Raw genomic sequence first — 24,384 nt, 5'->3', positions numbered from 1 at the left:
GGAGTCTCCTCTCCTTTCCTTTTTGCTCCTGGCATTTTTCTCTTGGGACAAGAAAAGATGATTCTTAGGGACTCATCCCAGAAGAAAGGCAGGATAGGTGACAAGGGAAATTGTTGCACAGGTAATGGGAAAGGCACTTAAACCATGAACTGTGACTACAGGAACATCCAAACTCAGTACTTAACATTGAATTTGCATATACCTTTATTCTTTCCTGACTCCCTGTGTATGCCACTTCCACGAATACAGATATAAATCATCACTTATGCTGATGGTGTTCAGATTTTTGGTTATTCCTCTTTGCAATGGCTTACATATAACCGTGTGCTTCTGCAACCTATAATCTAGTATTTATCCATTTCTCCAGCAACCATTTGCTGATTGGGCCCATTTTTAAAACCAGAGTTGGCAGCCATGGAAGGTGGTAAGATCCTTCTTGTTGAGAGGCTAATGAATCATTAGAAAGGGCACACAGGGACACTTGCATACTGAGTGGAATTACTTGTGTGGAGTTTATTTTTCCCATATTTCATAGGGTCTAAGAGCATCTAAAAAAAGAGTATGATCTTGATCTTACATACACCTGTTGGGAATAATATATCTCCTTTGTTGGGTTATGGCACAGGGACAATTAAGACAAGAGAAAAGGAAGCTCACCTTAAATAAATCTGCCTCTTACCTCTCTCTCCAAGGTTGGCCCAAGGGAAGCCATTGTATTTACCCCTGGTCATTACAGACTCAGATATCAGTTTTCTGTCCAGAAACTTGACTAAATTGTCTTTTACTTTCAGTGAGCATATTCTATGAAGATATAACTTAGCCCAGGCAAGCTCGTAACAAACTGAGGTAATCAGAAGGTTGACTTACATTCAAACAGTGCAAGATGCCTGTTTTCCAGAGTTGGAGCATTTAAGGCAGGAGAGCTCATTCTGGGATCCTAAGTAGCTGAGAAGCCAAAGAAAGGATACGAACCTGGTTTGGTGACCTGAGGCATGAAGAAGTGAACAGATGCTTTTTAAAGAGATTTGGGGTGAGCAATGGAAATCCACCTGCTTTTTTTTTACTCTAGGGAGCGTGTCTTTGCACTGCTTTGAGTATTTCCAAGATCAGCCATCTCTCCCTGAGCTGGATTGTAGATGTAAACCCCAGTCATTCTCTAAATTCTCTGTTCCAGAACTCAGAGTGGGAAGGGGATTTCCAGGTGCCCACTTGACCTGTCCATGGAGAGTGCTTGTTTCCACAAAGGCCTCCTGCATCTACACCTCTGACCTATTTCCTATTGAAGTAGTTCCTGGAATCTGGTGTTCAGTTGTTATTCATCTACAGAGTTTTTGTGCAATTTACAGAATGTTTTATTCAATTTACAATTAAAAAAATCTGTGAAAATACAAGTGGAGATGAATAATCCAGCGCCCATTTAGACAATGCGAAAACAGCAGCTGAGGAATGAGAAGCAGATGGCCCAAGGGGCAAGGGGAGAGGCCAGGACTGGAAACTAGGCAGTCTGTGAACCTGTGTCCAGGGCTTCTTTGTACTTCGATTCTGGGCAATAGTGGTCCCTGGAGGTTGGGGATCTGTAGCATTCCTGTCGGGTGCACAGCTGGACTTCATGTCAGTCCCTTGAACAGTATGGAAAGCACAGACTAAGGCTTCGCTTCTCTTTTAGAGAACAGGAAGGATGAGGGATGAGATAAACTATCCCTTGAAAGGGTGAGCTGACTTGTGCATCCCAAGACTTCTTCAAATTGCTATTTTCACTACCACTTAGGGTCTGCGTGGATTAGCCATGAATAATCAGCATCCATTATGATCTGAGGACCATGAGGCCTGCTTTGGCTTCTAAGGACTTGGACCAATGCCGATCTTCCTCAAACTCGTTTTTCTCAAAGGTCAAGGACTTCCATCTGCATTGGTAGGAGATGAGATTTGCACCACTTCAGAGAAGATGCTGGACAATGGGTACTTGTTTTGTTCCACCTATTTTCATGCTTGTGCCCTGATCTTAAGCCAGCAATATGTCTTATTGCTCAAGGAAGACATGAGATGCTTAAATGTGGAGGGAGTAGTGAGAGAAAAAACTTGGAATTGCATTATAATTTTAGGGGGTTATAAATTAGAAGGTTGTCTTTATATCTGAGTATTTATAAAATGTAAAATATTGCTCTTCTTGTTAACCAAATTTGTGATGAACTTTCAATTAAAATTTGATAATAAAACTAAAAATGCACCATAAATATAAAACTGCTTCGTTATAGATGATGGCTTGTTGCTTTGAGTTTTAAAGTATTAATGAAGCAGTTCCCTTGAAAATGTGAAAAAAACAGTTCGCTGAAAGCATTGATTGGCCTTGTGCATTTTTTGTGTGTATCTGGGTTGAGTTTTTGTCAACATGCTCCTCATAGCATTAGGCCAACAGAGCAGCATCAGATCAATAATCAGTTTTGCCCCCTTGAAGTTCCCTGTCCCTATTCACTAGAAGCTGTCATGAAAGAACACTTACTGTGTTTCTGCCTTATTCTGGGATTTTTATTGCCTATAAAAATATATGTTTATTTCCAACACTGTTACTAGACAAACAACTGCTAGTGCCTGCATCTCATTTCCTCACTGATGGGGAAAATAAGGCCCAAGGAAGTTAAAGTAACTCACCTCAAGTCCCCCAAGACCACACACATCATGGATACTTATGCTAAAAATAGCTGGCATTGACCTGTTTTCCAGTCACATCCATTGACCTCCACATACCACCATTTGTGTGTGTCTCAGGAATCGCCATAACAGAAACACACACACACACACACACTACTGCCAAGAACACATTTCCCCAAGCATGATCAAATTAATTTATTTCAGTAAAGTGGTATTTACATTACTTTGATAAACAGTACAAGAATGCTGGGCCCCATGACGTCAAATCATATCGACAGACAAGTGAACACACACTCTTTCACACACACACACATACACAACACACACACACATGAGTGCCCTCAGGAGGTTCAGTTCTATTTGGAGAGCTCTCTGAAGTAGAACTGGCTGTACAAATGACAGTAGGTGTTCAGTGTTTCTCTCATGGAAGTAAGGGACAAGAAGGTCACAGGCTCTGTGTTCATGTGGTGACCATCACAAGTGTACTGGGCGAGTCCTTGACTCTGGGACTGAAACTGTAGTCTTAGAGCTGGCGTAGCCCTTGAACATGGTGGGTTCTGCCTGCCACGTGCCTCCTTTGGGCCCTCCACCCACCTGCTTGTGAGAAAAGGACCAATTCTTCTGCACCTCCTGCCATGATGCTTTCACAGCCAATTAAAATTCTATTCCATTCCCAGCAAGAGATTTGGCAGCTTTGGGTCTCCCCAGCAGGACTGGCTGGCTGCAATTAATGTCTCTTCTGGAGCCTGATTAGCCAAGAAGAGGCCAGAATACTTGTCCTACCTCCAAAGCCACGTTTACATTAGGAAATGGGGGTTCCCTGTCCTGTTGTCTCTACTCAGTTATTGAAATGGTTAACCCTTTCTATTCCACTCTGAATTGTAGGGCTCTCTCAGAGAGCCAAGGAATCATTTTCATAATTGAGCAGTTTTAGGAGTAAATGGAAGAAAGACTTTTTAACTTATTTATTCTCTGAAATCCAGGTCACTGGAATAAGCCTTTTCAATTTAAAAAGGGATATATGTTATTACTTAAAAGACAGAGTTACAGAGATAGAAAGAAATACAGATAGAGTGAGAACAAAAGAGAAAGATCTTATGTCGTTTCACTTCCCAAATGAATAGAACAGTAGGGGCTGGGCAAGAAGCCTGCAACACCCATCCAGATCTCCCATGTGGGTGAGGGCCCAAACACTCGGCCATCTTCAGCTGCTTTCCCAGATGCACTAGCAGGGAGCTTAATGGGAAGTGGAAGAGTTGGGACTCAAACCTGAACAGGCCTCTGTTTGGGATTACCAGTGTTACAAGTGATAGCTTAATGTGCTGTGACAAAATGCTAGGCTGTGGAATGGGCTTTTATTCTGTTACAGCATAAGGTAGGGGTTACAGATTCCATAAAACTCACAGATATAATCTAATGTTATTATGTCAGATCCTTCAATATAAAAGCTCATGCACTGAAATAATACATTTAAGAAAAAAAGACAGCTTAAATTATGGAAAAGGAAGGAAAATTAAAAGATACGAGATGCTAGTCATGTAGCAAACATTTAACATATATCGTAGCAAGAAATCTTGCACTAATTCTTCATTTTTTACTATAATGGAACTGAAAGAGAGGTTAAAAAAGCAGTCCATAGTTACAAAGCTGAAGTGATAGGTTTGGTGTACTAATGGCCCTAGATCTTTGTGCTTCACCCTGTAGCCACTTCTTTCATTAAGCCCATGAACACAGTCTGTGCAACAGATACATGACTTGTTTTGGCAAATGGAATGTTAGCAAAGTTGAATCAAGCAATGCTGGAGAAGTGCTTGTGCATTGGAACTTGCGCTCTCTGGTGGAAGCCTTCGACCACCATGCAAACAAGTGTGGGCAATACAACTAGGTGATGAGAGCTTGGTGAAGTAGTAATGGGGAATCCCATCCTAGATCAACAGCCTCTGGCCAACTCACAGATGCCTGAGCAAATCTAGCAAGGATAAACCAAACCAAAGCAGCAGAGCCACTCAGCCAACTGATAGACCTGCAAAAAACCAGTAAGTGGATATTTGAAGTCAATAATTTTTTTTAAAGATTTATTTTATTTTCATTACAAAGTCAGATATACAGAGAGGAGGAGAGACAGAGAGGAAGATCTTCCATCTGATGATTCACTCCCCAAGTGACCGCACCGGCCGGTGCTATGCCAATCCGAAGCCAGGATCCAGGAATCTCTTCCGGGTCTCCCACGTGGGTGCAGGGTCCCAAAGCTTTGGGCCATCCTCGACTGCTTTCCCAGGCCACAAGCAGGGAGCTGGATGGGAAGTGGAGCTGCCGGGATTAGAACCGGTGCCCATATGGAATCCCGGGGCGTTCAAGGCGAGGACTTTAGCCGCTAGGCCATGCTGCCGGGCTCTGAAGGCAATAATTTTGGCATGTGAATGCAGAATACAGTAAGACAGCAGCTGAGGTAACTGACCCAGGTAGGATTTGGCAGAGCCAGATGTTGCCTAATGCCAAACCTTGAGCACTATTGATTCATCATGAAAAGATAGGAAAAGGCTGGGACTGCAGCAAGAAAATGCAGCTTAGCTTAGGCTGTTAAGTCTCCTGTTCATACACCATCTTACTGAGAAAGAGCAGGGATTCCTCATCTGTAGGTATTTTAAAGGGCAGTGGTAGGCAATAGTCCAACTGTCTGGTCTTGAATGTGGAAACCTTCAGCCCCAGATGTCTTAGTTCCACACAACTACAAGTTTGTCATCTCAAGGACCTAAGTGTCTTGGTAATATTGCAAGTCCTTGTCATCATCTAGCAATCCCGAGAGAGGGGAAAACCCCTTTCCCCCAGCTAAGATTGTATAGGGTCACACTGGCTAGGAATTCCTGGTCTCTTTCATATTGCCTTTGTTGCTTTGATGCTCATTTCTGACACCACTGTCCCCAATTCAGCTGCATTCCCTTGCTCCTTTCCTCTAGTGCCAAGAAAAGTAGGTAAAAAGGAGAAGACTGGGGCCCGGCGCGGTGGCGCAAGTGGTTAAGTCCTCGCCTTGCAACCCCGGGATCCCATATGGGCGCCGGTTCTAATCCTCGGCAGCCCGCTTCTCCTTCTCAGACTCACAGCCATGGTGCTGTTGCTAGTTGCCAACAAGGATGTGGAGAAAGGGCAACATCTTTCATGGGGGCAACAGCAGTAGATACTAACACATCTTGATGATAGGGATGGGGATCAGCTTCACTTCTCTCAAGGCCAATCTTACAAGCTGTTTGAACAGCCTTGAAAATGCCTGTTGGGGCAGACATCTGGTTAAATAGCTCCGAGATGGTTTGGGACACTTGTAAACTATATCAGAATGCCTGGCTTTCAGTCCCCATTCCATTTCTGATCCAGCGTCTTGCAGGTGATAGTTTGGGTACATGACTGCCTGGCACCTGTGTGGCAGTCTGAGATGGGGTTTCGGGCTCCTGGCTTTGGCTTTGTCTAACCCTAGCGTTGTGAACCTTAGGAGAGAAATCAACAGAAGGAGCAATCTCTGCTTCTTTGGCTTCCAAATAGAAATAAATAATTAATGTCTTTTAAGTAAATCTCTGCTATTTGAATTGGTAATTTCATTACAGGACAATTACCATAGGAATACTTTCAATGTGAATGGAAAAATGCAAGTTTAAAACAGTTGCAGGTTGTGTTCCTAACTGGGGGGCCGGGGGGAACAGAATTAAGTATGTGGAAAGGCTCTAGAGTGAATGGAACAATTTTGGTTTGCAGTAAATCCGTGTACACTTTTAAGATATGGCCTTCTCCTTGTCAGCTTGCGTGTTGGACATAGCAGGAAAATTTACCTTAAAAACCTAATGGGCTGGCAAAGATGGTTGAAATGATTGATGCTATGTGAATAGGATCTAAAAATAGAACTTTGCATATTGGACAGATGATAACCAAGGGGAAGATGGATAAAGCTTTAAATAATGATGACATCTAAGGGGGGACTTGGACTTGGGTCACCAAATCCCAGACAACTCAAAGCAACCAATCTTGATTTCTCACTGAACTGTCTGAACATCCTGACAGAGATTAAATGCAAGTACAAGGAAGTGATATTTTCCATATCAGCGCTAATGAAGAAAAAGGTAGGCCTCCCAAGCGGGACAAAAACTGAGAATGTGAGTGATTTTAAAAAGCGTGTCGTTGTGTGTGAATGCTCCTTGGGTCTATGCTGTGTCAGGGCTGACGGTTAGAGATCAAGCTGTGTGGCTGAGGACTGTGTGGTCTGGGACCCCAGTCCTTCAGGAGGAGGCAGGGCTGCTTTATGAATACACCAAGACCTTGAGTGGAGAGGCTGAGGCCGCTCTGCAAGCTGAGGCTTTGCTCCACACTGGTTTTCACCCATGGATCTGAGATGAAACTGGGAGGAACTCCTGAGCCATGAGGACTCCGGCTCCCTCCATCCGTCACAGCTAGGGGAGGCAGAGTGAGCACAGGGAGAGAAGCCTTTGAAAACTTCCTCAGTATAAGGCTCTTTCTAACTGTAGAAGTAAGAAATCTAGAATTTTTAAAACAGAAAATTGAGGTTGCCAAGATGGTAGAAGCCACAATCTCTTGGAGTAGCACGCCGGGAGTAATTCCGAGTCTACTTGGCAAGCTTGTTCGCAAGAAGGGCAGCTGGTGCCAAGAGGTCAGGAGTAGGAGGCTTCCTGCAGAGGTGTAGGGAGGACGGGGTGGGCTTTCCGCCAGACTCTGGAGTGGGCGTTGCCTGCAGAGGGAGGCAGCCAACCTACAGGGTCAGAATTGTTTCCTGTCTCAGTTCCTTTCCGCTGCCAGCCCTAGGAAAGGCCAGTCCCCTCTCCACGTTTCAGGATTTTGGATCACGATGGAGTAAGGTGATGAACAAGAAAAAACAAGCAAGCAAGCAAACACAAATCCTCTACAGAGGAAGGATTGATGTAAATGTTTATGACGATTTCTATAATAACAGGCAGAGGAAATTATAGGACTCACTGTCTGGCTAAGCTGTCCATGACGCAGACCGTTTTAGCCTCCTGACCCTGCTTTCCTATAGGTAGACTCATGAATGCACAAGTTGCCAGCTCCACCTGAAAAAGGAAGAGAGGGAAAGAAAAGAAGGGGCTATGGACATGTACAGCTTAATACCTTTTCATCTTTCCCTGTCACGTGCATGTGAGAAGAGCTTGGGGATGGGGGTCAGGAAGGTGTCCCAAGGGAGGGGTAAGGAGTCAGGCAGGCAGGTCAATAAAGAGACAGGTGTCTGTTGTCTTCTCCTCCACCCTGCAGACTCCTGGATTTCATTGCAGGCATCATCTATCCATATCACCCCAGCTCCAGGTAACATACGGACTCACGGGGCTGATGAGCTTTGTGTACAAGGCAGTAAAGTGTCTTCGTAAGGCAACAGATTGCAGGACCCCTTGTCCACAGTATCCTTGAACTTTGGTTTTGTTAGGGTGTGAAGAGATTTGGTAGGGAAAGGTGGTAACAAGAAGAATGTCAGATAGTGATGCTACAGGGAGCACTCCCCTTGTGTTAGAGGGGATCAAAGAACATTTAATTATGCGTTATCCCACTTAATCCCAATGGGAGCCGTGGTCCCACTTTACTTACTCAAGGAAACAAATGGCAGAGCAAGAATTTATCCCAGCCAGCCTGGGTCCATGGGCACCACTGACCATGCTACACTATCTCACGTATGGAAATTTCTGGCTCAGAATACATGTTCAAAGGTCTGAACTAACAAGAAAGGTAGCATGTAATTTCCATAACATCCTTGACTTGCTAAGCAGAAAAATCAGGACTTGAACCTGACAGAGTGTATGGACAGCAGTTGGCATAAAACAAGTGCTCAAATAGTTTTATTTTTAGCTGGTTTTTTTTTTTCATTTTTGTGAGTGTAAGAAATATTAAGTGATGTAAAAGATATATTCTGAACCACAGAATATATGTCCCAGGGCTTCAAAAATGGAGCCTGAGCCAGTCTAGCTTTATAAGAGAAAAAAAAGGGTTTTCATGGAATCTCAATTTCTTTTTTTTTTTTAAGATTTATTTTTATTATTTTTTATTGGAAAGGCAGATATACAGAGAGGAGAGACAGAGAGGAAGATCTTCCATCCGATGATTAACTTCCCAAGTGAGCACAACGGCCGATACTATGCCGATCCGAAGCCGATACTATGCCGATCTCTTCTGGGTCTCCCACGTGGGTGCAGGGTCCCAAAGCTTTGGGCCATCCTCTGCTGCTTTCCCAGGCCACAGGCAGGGAGCTTGAAGGGAAGCGGGGCTGCCGGGATAGAACTGGCGCCCATATGGGATCCCGGGCATGCAAGGCAAGGACCTTAACCACTGCGCCACCGCGCCGGGCCTGGAATCTCAATTTCTAAAGTAAGTCCTGGAAAGGTGAATTAAAAAAAAATTGTTTTTACATTAGCTAGCTTCTTACAGGGAAGATTACAAAGGATCCAATGAACAACTCAATGAAAGACAAGCAGGGCATAGTATTGGGCAAAGTGCTTCCATGCCCTCTCTGGACGCACCACCTTCTAGAACTTTCGATGCTCTGCTATCCTAGGTCCCAGATTGTGAATTCTTAATAAGCTTCTCCGGTGATTATTATGCACACTAAACTCTGAGAACCAAGCAATCAATGCTTTGATGGCTTAAACCCACAGTCAATAGCCAGAGATTAGCAGAACTGGAATTGGCATGCAGGAAGTGCTTGCCTGTTTGCCTTGTAAGAGTCAACTTATGCACAGAGATGGTGCTTGGTGTCAGGGGCTGTGAGCAGAATATTTGTAAGGTGTAAGGCTTCACCACAGCTCACTGGCACGTGCAACATCCCTGTCTCCTTTAAACATCCTGAGAAATACGTTAGTTACCTAGAGAATTTCACTCTAGCCCCTTCAAAGAACACTGCAAAGGTTTTGCGCCCCTGAGACTCAACACCCCTCTGTCAACTTATACGAAACATAGAGGACTGACTTGAGTGGGCAGTTGAGTCTTTGGCCCTGAACTTGCCAGATGACTTGTGCCCTGGGCATGGAAAAGACAGAGAACACCATGATCTGGTATCCTGGAAATTTCCATCGGCTGCTAGGGACACTTGGAGACCCTTGAAGAGAGCCTGAATCTGCTTGCTAGAGGATTACCCAAATTGTCTTCCTATCAAGCCAGGCAGAGAACTGAAGGCAGATTAGCCTTCAATGTCAGCTCTTATGATGATGATGGTGATGGCCATGATGAGTTCCACAGAATGACAAATGGGCAGTATAATGTACTTACGTCATTAGAGACACAGATATGAATATACACATTAGCTATGACCTTCTCTCTTTCCACCAGCCCTTATATGGCTTGGCTCGTTAATTATGCAGGTCATGTTTGACTTCATAGAATTGGATGTTATTTAAATTCAATTATTGTGAGGTTAAGTTCTTTCTAGTACCAGCTGAGTAAATTTAGAGGCAGTTAGAGGGAATAGGTATATTTGTCTTACACCAGTTAGATTATAAGGAGAAAACCATTGTAGGAATAAAATAATTATTGTGAAAATTAAAAGCTCAGTCTGGAAGGCTTGATTTAACTCTTTTTGTTTTTCTTTGTCTTTTATTTTTGCATTCCTCTTCTTTTTTACATGATGAGCAGATAGGCTGGAAGAGTTTCTGTAAAGATGGAGGTAGACTTTGCACGCGCCCGTGTGTGTGTGTGTGTGTGTGTGTGTGAGAGAGAGAGAGAGAGTGTGTGTGTGGTTGGTGTGTATGTGTGTGTGTTTATGAAAGGAAGTTGCTGGTTGAGAGTAGAACTAGAAATAATTGTGTGGTAATTGGATTTAGTGTGGATAATTACATCTCATTAAGGCCTTAAATCTTTTTGTTGCTGTTGTTCTTCTTGGTAATGGAGTTCTTTCTCTTTTTAAAATAAAATTATCTCACAGCAGTTCCTGCCTTCCTTCTTCCAGTGTTGACACAGTTTCCTAAAGCCAAGGTGTGGCCTTGGTGGCACTTAAAGAAGAAGTGAAAAGCCTGGGTCTGGACTGGCTGAGCCAGGAGCGTATTGAATGCCAGGGAAGGGTGGTGAAGCTCAGAGTGTGGCAAAAAAGGACTCCAGCCAAAAAAACAAAGAGCTTCTCATGCCCTGTCTGATACACCTTGCAGAGAATTTAGAATGCTTTGTCTTTGAACGGCAATGGACACTAGGGCCATGGAGGATTTTGGGGGGGTCATCTTGCTAAGCAGCCTGCTTCACACAGATAAGGGGGAACTCAGTTTATCATTCGCGAGGGCAGTCATGAGTCACACCTTCCCCTCATTCATCTCTCCTCCATAATCTTTGCTGGCAAGAAAGTCTTCATGATTGGTCGTTTTTCTTGCTGCTGATGCTGGAATATGTTGTTCTCACATAGGTCTGTAAAGTCGAGAAATCATCGCCTTATGCCCTGATGGAAGAAGACACTGGAATCTTCTAGATTTTTCTAATTTCTTCCTTCCATTCACTGGGCCCATTTGTACTCCTCCTTTATCTCTCCTAACCCCATTCTCTTCTGGCAGTTCAGATCACAGCTTCCTCTAGCACAAACCCCACTTACCCTCCTTATCTCATAAAAGAGGCCAGCCTTTCCTCTCTACAACATCTCCAGGAAGACAACCCCCACCATGCTCTCAGTGTCTCTGCATAATTCCGGGGACAGTCCTGGAGCAGAAGCCTGGAAAATTACTCTGATCCCTTACAAGGGCAGCATCTCTTCGAAAGTTCTTAAACCTTTCCCTGAGTCTGCGGCTCCACTGGACCTTCCTTAAGGCATTTGTGCCCCTCCCTACCTACCCTATCTGAGAGAGACAGTGGGAAAACCAGAGTTGTAGTAGGAAGAATGATGGTTTTAAAGCTCGTACAGAGATGTGATTAGAACTGCAATGTTCTGTTAAGAGGACTTGTGTATGGCACTGTTTCTAGCACTTCGCATGCGTGATTTAATTGAATCCATCCAACTCCCTTTGAGGGGGTGAAGAGTTACCTGCCGTGGAAAAATGAAGAGATGGCACCTCTAGATTGGGAGGAGGCTTTGCTACAATTTCACAGCAGTAAAACAGTGAAAAGGCATGCAAAACCCAAAGTGCCCTTTTCTAAAAATCCTGTGTCTGACCACTCCCCTACAGTATCCCTTTGGGAGGCCAAAGGATTAGAGAAAATCCCATTTTTCTTGTCTTTATCATTCCCACGGCGGTCTCTGGCCCCAAAGCTCTGAGCAGATCATGGAGGCAGTGTCTGATGCCTCTTGCATCTAACAGACGCCTTTGATCTGAGGAGCGTACTGAGCTCAGCAGACACGTTCCCAGTAATCCTGTCAGCCCAAAGCCTGGCACCTCTGGAGCTGGTCCAGAAGGGCTTGTCCTTTCCTTTACCCTGGTGGCTGTTCGCTTAGGAAACACCTTTCTTGGGCATCTTGGATGTGCCCAGTTCTATGGGATATGTGAGAACAGGCCTAATTCCCAAAGCATGTGAAGATGACGATGTGGCACGCTCTGGGTGAGGCAACAGGGACACAAGATAGGCCTGTAGCAGGTGGTCATGGAGGAGGGGAGGGGGCACTTGGCTGAAGGGCCAGGATTTAGGGAGGGCATGGAGAGGAGGATATAGGCAGGACTCACAGCACAGGTGCAGGCGGCACGGTGGGAATGGAGCGGCAGAATAGAGAGCAGGTGTGGTGGAGCTCAGACTTCAACATCAGAAAGAACAGGTTTGTATCCGAGTCACGTGTAGCAGTGAATTAGCCATTTAACCTTTTGCTTCAGTAGGGATCTCTCTTGTGCTGAGAGATCTTTACCAGGAGTGGGGCTGGATGGGGAGGCCGTCTTCTACTTCCACGTTCCACATTTTAACCTTTAACACTTCACTACAAGGAACATTTGAAGTCTAACCCAGGTCTGCCCAGATGCTGAGGCCGTTCCAATTCTCTTGCTCTTAAAGATTCAAGGTCTGAGAGGAGGAGATGGGGAAAGGCCCAAAACCCTGGCAAGCTTATGGCCCTCCTCCCAAATGCCCATAAAATTATACCGAATCATAAAAATACAAAACTTGCATGAATGCCAAGTTTAAAATAGCTTCTTTCTTTCTTCTTCTTTTTCATTAATGTCCTGGATCACTTTCCTTTCATCAAAGTTAACCTTTTTCCTTGCTTTCTTAGATTTCTAGCGCCAGAACTTTTCAGCCTTAAGGAAAAGTAGGGAAGGAGTGTTTAGGGAGCCCTAGTGCAGCAGCCCCACCCTTGGCCTCTTGGCCCCATTGCCAGACCCTGAGACCCAGGCCAGGTCATGCTTCTCCCTCCAGAGAAGTTTGCAGAGGCCCAAGGGGCTGCAACGGCCTCTGTGTCCACAGCCAACATGGAGGGGCCAGGTTTTGTTTGCAGTTGTGTCCCTGCCATGTCTCATACGTACTCCAAAGACTGCAACCTCCACCATAGCTTCATGCTGTTGCCAGGGACCAGAAGTAATGTCTCTTACTTGATTGGCAATTTGACACGGCTGCTTAACAACCCAATTAATCAAATCTAGCTAGTCCTGTTAGAATTAATGAGTCCAGGAAATGCTGCCACCAATAATAAGGGCTTTCGCCCCGCCCCTCCGACTCTCACCTGCCACCACCTATGTCCTTCTCAAAGCAATACAAGTACAGAAACAAATCATCACCAAAGGCCCCTTTAGCCCTTCTGGGTGGGGAGTGCCCAGGGCTCCTGCCTCGTTTCTCCCTGGCACCCCAGCTCCCCACCTGGAGCCGGAGGCTGGCCTTGTCCCGGAGTAACAAGACCTTCTGTCTATCACATAGATATTCATGGGCTTAGCTGTCAAGGTTGGACTGAGCATCCAACTCTAGCATGCCCTGAGTGAGGTGTCAGGATGCAACGAAGGAGGAGATGCTGTCCTTATGAGAGGGTTACAGTGTGAGGGCCGAGAGACAAACAGGGACAGAGCTCTGACAGGGGCTTGGGGAAGGCCTGGAGCCGCAGGAAGGGGTCCTGTCAAAATGGAAGAACTTCACACAGTTCACAGTGGGTCACACATTCAGTACTGTGGATGAGATTCTGGGATACTGCACAGGATGCCTACACCCTATGGCAGAGTGCCTACTGCAGGTCCTAGCTCCTCTGCTTTCAATCCAGTTTCCTGCTGCTGTGCATCCTGGGAGACAGGGAACAATAGCCCAGGTGCTTAAGTCCCTGCTCCCGGGTAGGAGGCTGGATGAAGTTCCAGGTTCCTGGATTTAGCCTGGCCCAGTCCCAGGTGTGGCAAGCTTGTTGTGAACCAGCGTTTGAGAGGTCTCTCTTTCTCTCTACCTTTCAAATAAAGTGAAAATAAATTTTAAAATAAAAAAATAGAATTCAGTCAGTAATGTTGCCATTATGCATTAATTCTCGTGGTACACGTTTCTCATCAGCTTTTTGAAGACCTCTCCTGTAATCTTCAAGTAGGAAATTGCCCTTAAGGAGTTCCTTGTGGTTCCCACATCCAAGCTGGCTGCAGCATGACATTTCTCTCCCTTTCCTCTGGGTCTGGGCCCTCCAGTTTACCAGCTGACATCAATCACTCTGGACTGAGCCAGAGGACATTTTGAGTTTGTGACCGCTGGGTGAATCTTCATAATAAAGAAGCTTGTCAAGCTTGACACACCCTTTGGACAACAGCGAGTTCTCACAGAAACCAGCCCACTCTGCAGACACCCTAAGACTTGAGCCATTTAGGGAGAATCACTTTGTGTCTTCCCGGCGTGGGGGCTCAGAACTGTTAGCTGACTGAAGTTGCTTGAATCCCAGACTGTGGCCTGGTCAGGATGGCCCAAATCAATGCTTCCCTCCAGAACCCCTTGGAGCTCCCTCACCACTTTCTACCTCTCTTCCTGCAGGGGGAGCTGCTGAGTCCATGCCGCTGTGATGGCTCTGTCAAGTGCACGCACCAGCCGTGCCTCATCAAGTGGATCAGCGAGCGGGGCTGCTGGAGCTGCGAGCTGTGCTACTACAAGTACCATGTCATCGCCATAAGCACAAAGAATCCTCTGCAGGTACAACCAAGGTGCTTCCTGCTCTGGGTCTTTCTAGACCACTGCTTCTCAGCAGCATCACTTCAGGTGACATTCAGGGCATCCTGGAGAAGACAAATGGCTGTGTGTGGCATGCAGGCAGGAGGGGATGAAAGAACTTTTAAAATGTTCTCTTACGGCTCAGCAAGCAGAGGAAGGGATGGGACAAAGACAGAGAAGGATACGGAAGGAAGGTCTGGGGCTGGCCCTGGGGGTGATGCTGATCCTGATGGCCTGCAGAGCACACTTCCTGTGACCCGGGACAGATAGACAAATGGAGAAGGGAGGGGAGAGGGCAACAGAGAAAGACAGGAAAGTGGGAGGGAAAGGAAAGATGGGAAGGCCACTGGGAGGGGCACGGATGTGTAGGGCCAAGGTGGGTGGGGCAAAATGGGAGGCTCCCTGTGCCACTGCACCCCGTCTGCCACAACACAGCCATCATCCCCAGAGCAGCTGGCAGGCCCCTGCCACCCATGTGGTTCTCAGCTCAAACAGACACACACACGCACAGTGCAACTTGCATCTGGAAATATCTCCACAGGTGCATGGTCAGCCAGTTAATCTGCATGTAATCAATTAACCAGTGTGAGCATGGGTAGGGGGCCTTCAGTTACTTGGGCCAGCTTCACTCCTCCGACAAAAGGGGTGGGAGGAAGAATCCATCCAACACTGGGCGTTGGAGGTTGGACGGGGATCACAGGGATGGGGTCTTAACATGGAAAGGCAGCTGGAAACCCCTGGTGCTCCAGTGTCCAGGGCATTCCATTGTAGACCCTAAGAAGTGTGTGTGTGCGTATGTGTGTGAGAGAGAGACAGAGAGTGTGTGTGTGCATATTTGTGTAATTGTATAAGAGTGCAAGGCATGTGTGAGCCTGAGTGTACATATGTGTGAATATGATATGGATGTATAAGTGGTGGGTATATGTGTAAGAGAGTATGTGGGTATGTGTGAGGGGAGTGTGCATATGTGTGTGGGTATGTGGATGAGTGTGTGGGTACGTCTGTATGACAGTATGTGGGTATGTGACAGGAGTGTGTGTATATGTGTGTCAGGGGACACAGATTCTGGAGGGTAGCACTGGAAGCCGCAGGCGCCTTAGCCATCCTCAGGGTTGTACTGAAGGTCAGAATAAGAGGCACCTGTCCCTGCCGCGGCTCTGTCTTCAGGCACTGGTTGCCAAATCCTGAAGCCTCTTGAAATAGCTGAGTCATGAGACAGCTGACTGCCGCCCTGGGCAAAGGCCTGAGTGAGTTAACCCTTCCCTTCCTCCCCAGCTGGCTCAAGCTTCCAGAAAACGTTGGATTCCAAACCCAAGAGCCCACCCCAAAGGACTCGCTCTGTCTTGGTTCACAAAACTGAAAAAGCATTTAGGGCTAACATTTTTTCTTGAGGGGGAAAAAAAAAAGAAAAGAAAAAAGAAACTGTTCTAGACGCCCCAGTTAGGTATAGGCAGTGGTGATGTGCAAGTCCTGAGTGACTGCCCTTTGTCCAACTAAGAGTTTCTAGATACTGGGATGCCCTCCAATCCCACTGCTCCTGCCAGTGCAATGATGTAGGCTCAGGTCTTGCTGCCTCACTTTGCCAGATGCACCAAGGGCAGGAAGTCATTTGGCCTAGAAGCAGAGTTGTGTGGTTGTGGCTTGCATCATCCCAATCATGTGTTCAGGGATCCTCAGGCCCAGCTGCCTGCTGAGCCACAGGGTTCGGCTTCTGTCCCCACAGCCCTTCTGGGCATCTACAGCAGGGGATGGAAAGAGAAATGGCAGAGAAATGGATGGGGGTGGTGGTCCCAGGGCTGTCGCTGCGCTCACAGTCTGCAGGTACCCTGTAGCTCTCTCACCTCCAGGTTCAGCCCTGTACAGAGCTGCAGGGAACAGCCGACCTGCTCACACGTGGGCGTCGTCCCAGTGACTCTTGGAAGTCCTGATCTCAGTCAGAAGCACATGAGAAATGAGCTGTCTTGCAGCCCTTGGCTTTGTGGCTCTTCCCTCTCCATGCTGTACCAAAGCTGCAATTAGAGGAAGGGACAGTTTTGTTGAGGATTTTTAGGTGCCAGTCTGTGTGCTAACTGTTCACATGCATTATCTAGCTTAAGCCTGCAAACACTTAAGGGGGAGCAAGTGTTATTCCCAATTGATAGATGACACAGTGAAGGCACAGAAAGGTTGGGCAGCTTTCTGATATAATCAAGGAAGTTTCCAGGCATGGTGCTCTCTTCCTGTAGTCTCTCCATGCCAACAGTGAGAACCTTCTCTTTGCCCAAGGCCATTTACATATTTATAACATCACTCACAGCTCAAAACAAATTATCAATTTAATTATATAAAATTAGCCTGCTATGGATTTATTGAATGTCGAGTCCCATCAGGATGATATTGTGAACTGGATATGACTTATCGGCCCAACATTCCCTGCCTGTACTCTGCTGATTGATGCTGCAGAACAGACATTCAGGGGCTGGGTAGGTCTTACCTCGCTGAGATCAGAATCTCTTGTTGGGTGATGTTCTATGCTGTGGCACAGCCTGGGACCCTGTGACCCTGGGACCCTCCTGCCGTCCCAGCCTCCCTTTGAGATCTCACATCAGTCCCCTTATACTTCCTGCTACCACCCCTCTGAAAGCACCTATCCTGTTCCTTCTTCAACACTCCTCTTGCCACGGTCAGTAGCCCTGTCCAGGGAACACTGGTGGCTTGGGGGCTGGTTGGAGGAGCTTTAGGGATCTGCCTCTCTGGAGTTCCTGAGACCTGGAAGAATGAGAGAGTGGAATTATAGATTCTTCAATGGTGGAAACAAAAGGCACGATCAAGAGCTTCCGCACTTTCCAGGCAGTGAGGCAGGCTCTGATATAAAACATTCCATTCTACAAGGGAGAAGTCTGAAAGATTGGACCATCTTCTGCAACATTCCTTACTATGTGTAACCCTAGGCTATGGAAAGCAGTGGAAAAATAAATGCCCCAATTGCATGTAATGGGATACTGTGTATATAATTAGATGTAAAGACTGACACCCTACATCTGGACTAGCAGGTGAACTGTCTTCCAGTGGTTACCCCTCCTTGAAGCTATTGGCTGCTTCCAGCAGGAGCTAGTTAGGGCTTACACTCAGGCAATCAGATGCACAGCTAGGATCTTCCTGGTGGCAGGTGGGAGGGGCTGTGCCACTCCTCTGAGTTTAAACTGAGATTTCTGGGTGTATCCTCTGGAGGGCATGATGTCGATGCCAGCACATGTCCCTCCTTTTACCTGCCCGAATATGACCCTGTCCTGTAATTGCCTAACTCCATCCACAACATCACCTTCACTCCTAGTGAGAGGCATTAACTCTGCATAGACTACAAGAATCAACATGCTCCACCCTTCTTACTCCTCACATTGTCTCACCCAGTGCTTCCTTCTGCTCTCTGCACTCCACTATGGTTTTCCACACTCACTATCCTTTCCTTGGGTGCAGGTTCTTTGCCCACCCAGGCTCTTCTCTCACCTAGAGCACTGTCCCTTCCTGTGCCTAATAACTTGTTTTTTTGGAGGGGCGGGGAGAGGGAAAACTCCACCTTTTATTTGGGAGTACAAATGCATACTGTCATGCTAGTCTCTGTTACATAGTTACTCTAGATGAATGTATGTATATACATATTGATTGATCTTGTATTTTACATGAAGATTGCCTTGTATCAGAGAGAACATATGCTTGTTGTCCTTTTAGGATTGGCTTGTTGCACTGAGCATGGTGATCTCTAGTTGGGGCCATTTTGTTGCAAATGGTAGAATTCTAGTAACTCCTACTTGGCTCAGGCCATCAGAATCCGCTCATGGAACCCAACCCCAGCAACCCAGTCCAGTTGAGTCACCTTTGCAAGGTGCAAGGCCTTACCTTCAGGCATCACAATGAGATCTAACCTTCACCCTCAACCATCAATGACTAGTGTGAGTCCTTTAACCATTCACAGAAAACTTTGAGGTTTAAATGTGTGTGTGAGTCTGGGGAGCCGGATCTCATGAAAACCATAATGAACCCATAATGAATGTTAACATTCAACTTCTGGCTCATTTAGGCTGGTGTTCCTTGGAATAGCCAGGAAACCATAGAACTTCCAAGCTGAAGTCCACCTGCACCCCACTTTTCAATTCATCCATTAATGCTACTGTGTGTATGCTGCTGTTTTTTATATATGGAAATATCCTTGTTAACATACCTTGAGTAAATTATAAATGATTGTTCTTATCTTTTTTCCATTTCTGTTGTCCTCTCTTTGTTGGATTGGTCATCCCTGGTCACTGTACTAAATGACCTGCAAGGTATTGTTGTAGAACCAAAATGAGTCAAAGAAAGACCCATGTGCTCTCAGACTATGTGGCTCTGGAGGGAAGATTCTGGAGTTCTGCACACCACCCACACTCACTCTGAGTTTTCACTTCTTCCCTCCCATTTCTCTCCACCCAGCAGCTAACCTGTCACTCTCCTCTCCTGCAGTGGCAAGCCATCTCTCTGACGGTCATTGAGAAGGTCCAGATTGCAGCTGCCATCCTGGGCTCCCTCTTCCTCATCGCCAGTATCTCTTGGCTCATCTGGTCGACCTTCAGTCCCTCAGCTAAATGGCAGCGCCAAGATCTCCTCTTCCAGATCTGCTATGGGATGTACGGCTTCATGGACGTGGTGTGCATAGGTGGGTCTGGGTTCTAGTCTCCCTGGGAAGAAGAGAGCTGACAAAATGGACAGATCCTTCAGGATCCCTTCCTGGGACAGGAAGGCAGGATGGAGGGTGGGCAGCAAGGTGGAGATGGATCCAGGCTTGAGACCTGAGAGCTGAGGAAAGGCTGAACTTGAGTGATGGCTGGGAAGGGGCAGGAAGAAAGGAAGATCTCGGTCATTCCTAAGCTAACTAGCCTTACCCAGTTGAAGACAAGGACATGAGGCTTGCTGAGGGGAGCAGAGAGAGGTAGGTTGCCTCAAGAGGGGATTAGAAGTGTTTCACAATGTGCATAGTGTGGCTGTTGGGCCACACAGAGATGTCTTTACATTGAGTTTCACCCTTTTTCCTTGCAAAATGCCCAGAAACAGCTGTGCTGATCACTGCCTCCAGCTTCCTGGAAGCCTCGTTGAGTGCTCAGTTCCTCTTGAGTAGTGCTAGGGTTGCACTTCTGAGGGCGGGAGAGGGGACGCTGCCCAGGCAGGCTCTTTACCCAGAGGTTCTGTGCTTTTATCTGCATACATATATTTCCATTCCAGATAAGACATTTAAAAGGCTTCAATGCTTTTTTTCAAAGCAGTTGGAATTGACAACGTCAGTTTCCACTACTTCCTTTACTCCATTCACTAAGCTTCACTCCTCTTCCACACTGGCTGGTGGAGAGCTGCATTTTTTAAAAATTATTATTATTTCACAGATGAGTATAGCCGTGAGTCTGCACTCTGAGGATGTGGGAATGGCCTGGTTTGGGTGAAAAGAAGTGTGCATAAGCTCTGCCATGCACCTAACCTGGAACCTTTGGGGGTTGTCCTTGGTCGCTTGTGTGATACATCAAATAAATTGCTCTGTGTGTCAAGAAAGCATCTTTCAGCTAGAATTTGGCTGAGAGGCTGTTAATGTGAATTTCCTTGGGGGTCCTTTAGTATTAGGACTCAGAAGGACCAGGAGACTGGCATACTGATCCAACCAGTGGTGCTGGAAGGTGTAAACTGGTACAAGCCATCTTGTTGCCTCTCCATGCTAACAAAATCCATGTATCAACTCCAAGTTCAAGAGTCTTTTAATTATGACACCTAGACTGTGAGAGAAACAGATGGTCCAGGTTTGGAGGACTGTGGAAGACAGAGGGCTGTGAATGAAGAGGAATTTGACATTGATGCATTCTAATTTCCTTCTCCCTCCCACCAAACTCCCTTCCTGTCCCTGCAGGGGCCTGAGTGGGTAATGCCAGAAGCCAGGTGTGTCTTCATATGGAGGGCTACAACTCTGCCAGGGAGGGGGAAGGGTGCTGGGCCTACCTGCAGAGCCCCTCCACTGTCCTTCACTCTCCTTCATGCAGATCTCAGCTCAGTCCCTGAGGTATGCTTCTAGGAGACACGTTTTCCTGTAGCATGGCGTATTAGCCAGCTTTGGTCTCAGTAATAAGCAATTTTCCAAATTGGAGGGCTTTCCAGCTGACTTTTGTTTCCCATGCACACATCTGTGACAAATCTGGGGCTCTGCTGGGCTGGGCTTTCAGGCTTAGCCTTGGCTGTGCTCTGGGTTCTGGTCTGCTCCCACTGTCTTCTTCTGTTGGGATCTACACTCAGGGAGCTGTGACGACTGGCCTTTCTCCTAGCCAAGTGTAGGAGTACAGGAAGGCTGGCTGGAATTTACTTCTCAAAATAGCTGCTCACAGCTGGCATGCCCTTCCTCCTGCCCACACTGGTCAGGGAACTTTGCTCACAAGTCCTGGGGCACGGAAGTCTCCAGTAACCCCTTCTCCTGCTCGCTCCCACCCTTGCCTGCAGCAGACCATGGTAGGAGCATATGTGTCTGCATGCTGAACTGTGTATTTCTGTCCCTTGGCTTGTAATCATGATTCACTCACTGAGGTTCCAATTCAGTCACTTCACAAAGACCCCACCTGTAAACCCCATTGTTGAATTCGGTTCCCATCCCTAGCATACAATGAATACAAGGCTTTGGGAGGAAACTCCTGTAGGAGTTCAGGGAAAGTGCACAAATTATGCTTAAACCATAATGGGTCTCTTGTACCAGAAAACAGGGGCCTCACAATCTCACTGGTGGGATGCTTGCAGATGTCACCCGTGACTTTGAAGGCATCTAGGCTTACTTACAAGGGAAGCCTTCCTGAACAGATCTGGCCTGAGTCACCCAGCACCACACTCTGGCCTGCCTGGTGTTCTGGTCCCTCCTGGTCCTGGCATCTCTCTCTGAGCAGAATTCTGTGCTGCACTGCTTTTGATGCCTCAGAAGTGGTCAGAGATTGACATTCGGACAACCTCATCTTGGAAGAGTTCAAGTGCTTCTTTATTTTGTTGACTATGGTTGGAATTAATTTTATTAATGTTTTTATAGATTTGTTTTATTTTTATTTGAAAGGCAGAGTTAGAGAGAAAGAAAGAGACAGAGAGAGATTTGTATCCACTGGTTCATTCCCCAAATGACTGCAACAGTTAGACAGAGATGCACTGATCAGAAGCCAGGAGCTTGGAGCTTCTTCCAGGTCTCCCACAGAGGAACAGGGTCCCAAGGGCTCAAGTCATACTCTGTTGCTCTCCCAGGCACATGAGCAGGAAGCTGGAGTGGAAACGGAGCAATCAGGACATAAACTAGAATGCATACGGGGTACTGGTGCTCAGCATACCTTGCCTGGTGCTGGCCCTGCTAATCTTATTTTCAATCATGTCACTGGAAATGAGTTGCTCTTCCCCTTTTGAGACTGTGAAACACTGAGACTCAGGCTGAGTGTAGTAGAGTAGGGCTCTTAGCCCAGCGTTGTCCTGGGAGAGGGTGTCTTGGGACCAAATGCTGTGAGATGGCACAGAAAAGGGAGAATGGGAGGTGACAGCAGCAGTGGGAATGCACACACAGATTCTTGTGGTTGTGTTAACTGTGATTTTTTGGTGACAGTGATAATTAGTAATGATGATAGAGGATTCAATAATGAAAATCAAGTACAAGTCACTTCTTCTCTGCAGTGCTGTAGCCATAGAAGGTTACTCAAGTGCACAAGCACCTCTCTCCCCTCTGCAGGGAGAACTAGATGGCGCCTGCAGGGCCCACCACAGGTGTGCTTCATTCACAGACTGGCCCCAGACTGCCAGGGACCACCAGAGAGCACACTTGACATCAGAGTCACTTCTGGGAGTACAGGCGGGGTTACAGCATCTGCTGCAGGAGTCCTGAACTCACTCCACATCCTAGGCCAGGGTTGGAATCTTGGCTCCCATCTGATACAGGAGATGAGGTCTACTTGGGTGGGAGCAGGGTCAACCTGGCTGTAGTTGCCAGGATTCCTGCTCACAGAAAAGCAGCATCCCAACAACAACAACAACCACACATACACACACACACAAGGGTTATATTCACCCCAGGCAGTGGTATAGCGTTGTAGGTATCATGGCTTCATCAGACTTCCAGGGCAAAAGAATGTCCATCCAAGGCCAATTTGTTTGAGCAAAGGGAAGGTGCCCCATCACTCCTCTTCCACCTGCTCCTGTCTCCCTCAGTGAGTATGGCCCTCTGCCCGCATGGTTGACCTACTCACTAATGAAGGGCAGAGAAGCTGAGACAGCAGGGAAACACAGACCTGGCAGGGGGCACTGTGCTGCCTTCTGACTGTGAAGGAAGAAGCAGACTGGAGAGGCACAGGAGGACTCTGCCTTACTTTGGTGATGCTCATTAGGTTCAACACCTGATGAATCAGCTACTCCCGTGAGAGTGGAAGCTCCCTTTCCAGAAGCACCAAGACAGTGGAAAATGATGTGAATGGGGAGAATGAGGAAGGGAGGACCCCCATCAGACAGTGGGGGGAGGACGGTACAAGAGTGGTGAGAGAAATAATTCCTGGCCACAGGAGGAAGCCCCGAAAAGGGACAGAGGAAGCCAGGACCCGAGTAAGAACACTGTCCTCAGGATGAAGAAAAATTAATCTAACCCCATTGTTAGTTCAAATGGCAGAGCTGGAGAACATTAACACCTTCTTCTGTTATGAGACTCTGGATGCTCTGTATCAAGAACAATCTGTTATTCTCAAAGACTGTGCAATGGCCATAGGTAGTAAAAGTACATGAATAAACATGAAAGGGATGGTGTGCTGAATCCTTACTATGCATGCATGCATACTTCAAAGTGATGCTCATGCAAGTGTGAGGGGCTCTAAGGGACAGTGCCCTGAGCAAAAGGCAGCTCAGCAGATGTTCTTCACTGTGAAGCCAAGAGGATCAAGAGTGGGGACATTGGCTGCCACATTAGCCTATCGGTGGCTATATCCATCCAGCTAGCTTCTGGAAAAATCAGTGGGAAGGTTCCAGAGTAACGATTCCCTTAGCGAATGGCGCACAGCTCACCAATGGGTTTTGCTAGGAAGGTCCGTGTTCCGTGTTTGGTGCAGCACAGTTCCAGGGTTGAGCACAAGGTTCTGGACTTAGTCACATTGCAGGTACATAGTGGTTGATACAACTTGCCCCTCCAGACAAAGCATCTGTTGGTAGAGTTCTAACTTGCAAGGCCAATACACACTCCTAAGCGTGAACAGAACAAACTGCCACATCGCTGCCAGTGTAGAACTGACAAAGGCAAAACAGCATGACTACTATGACCCAGAGTTAATAGGCAGTGATAGGCTTAAAGCAGCTTGTACGCCAGGTCACACAGCTAAGCAAGTGGTAGAGCAATGATTGGCCCAAGAAACTCCGGCTCCAATCCCAGGCCCCTTTCTGCCACCTGTTTTACCTCTGCAAGATCTGGGAAGTTGTCGATGCAAAGCTTGTGTGGGGAAGCAGGTTAGGAGGAAATTAGTCTAGTAACACCCTGAGCCCCAGTGACTCCCAGCTGCTGCTCTCCTGTGTTTGGGGTTTAAGGCTTTAGCTATCAATACATTTCCTTTCTAATCAATGCTATGCTGACACCAATAAAGATACTTGAGGAAACAAGATGAAATTTTGGAATGATGACTCTAACTGTGCCAGATGACATGAATTTTG

General features: G+C 46.7%; 1 protein-coding gene across 1 annotated transcript in view; it reads left to right on the top strand.

The window, feature by feature from the left end:
* The window catches only part of MARCHF4 (membrane associated ring-CH-type finger 4), a 99,114-nt gene that overhangs the window by 61,791 nt on the left and 12,939 nt on the right, over window positions 1-24,384 (top strand). The window contains exons 2-3 of the mRNA XM_040986483.1: window positions 14,527-14,682; window positions 19,177-19,369. Of these exons, the coding sequence (XP_040842417.1) occupies window positions 14,527-14,682; window positions 19,177-19,369 (349 nt within the window). The remainder of the gene's footprint in view (window positions 1-14,526; window positions 14,683-19,176; window positions 19,370-24,384) is intronic.

The sequence above is a fragment of the Ochotona curzoniae genome, unplaced genomic scaffold (assembly GCF_017591425.1).
Source record: "Ochotona curzoniae isolate NIBS_2020 unplaced genomic scaffold, NIBS_Ocur_1.0 contig_4514, whole genome shotgun sequence".
NCBI classification, from domain to species: Eukaryota; Metazoa; Chordata; class Mammalia; order Lagomorpha; family Ochotonidae; genus Ochotona; species Ochotona curzoniae.
This window is presented reverse-complemented; position numbering and strand designations above follow the sequence as displayed.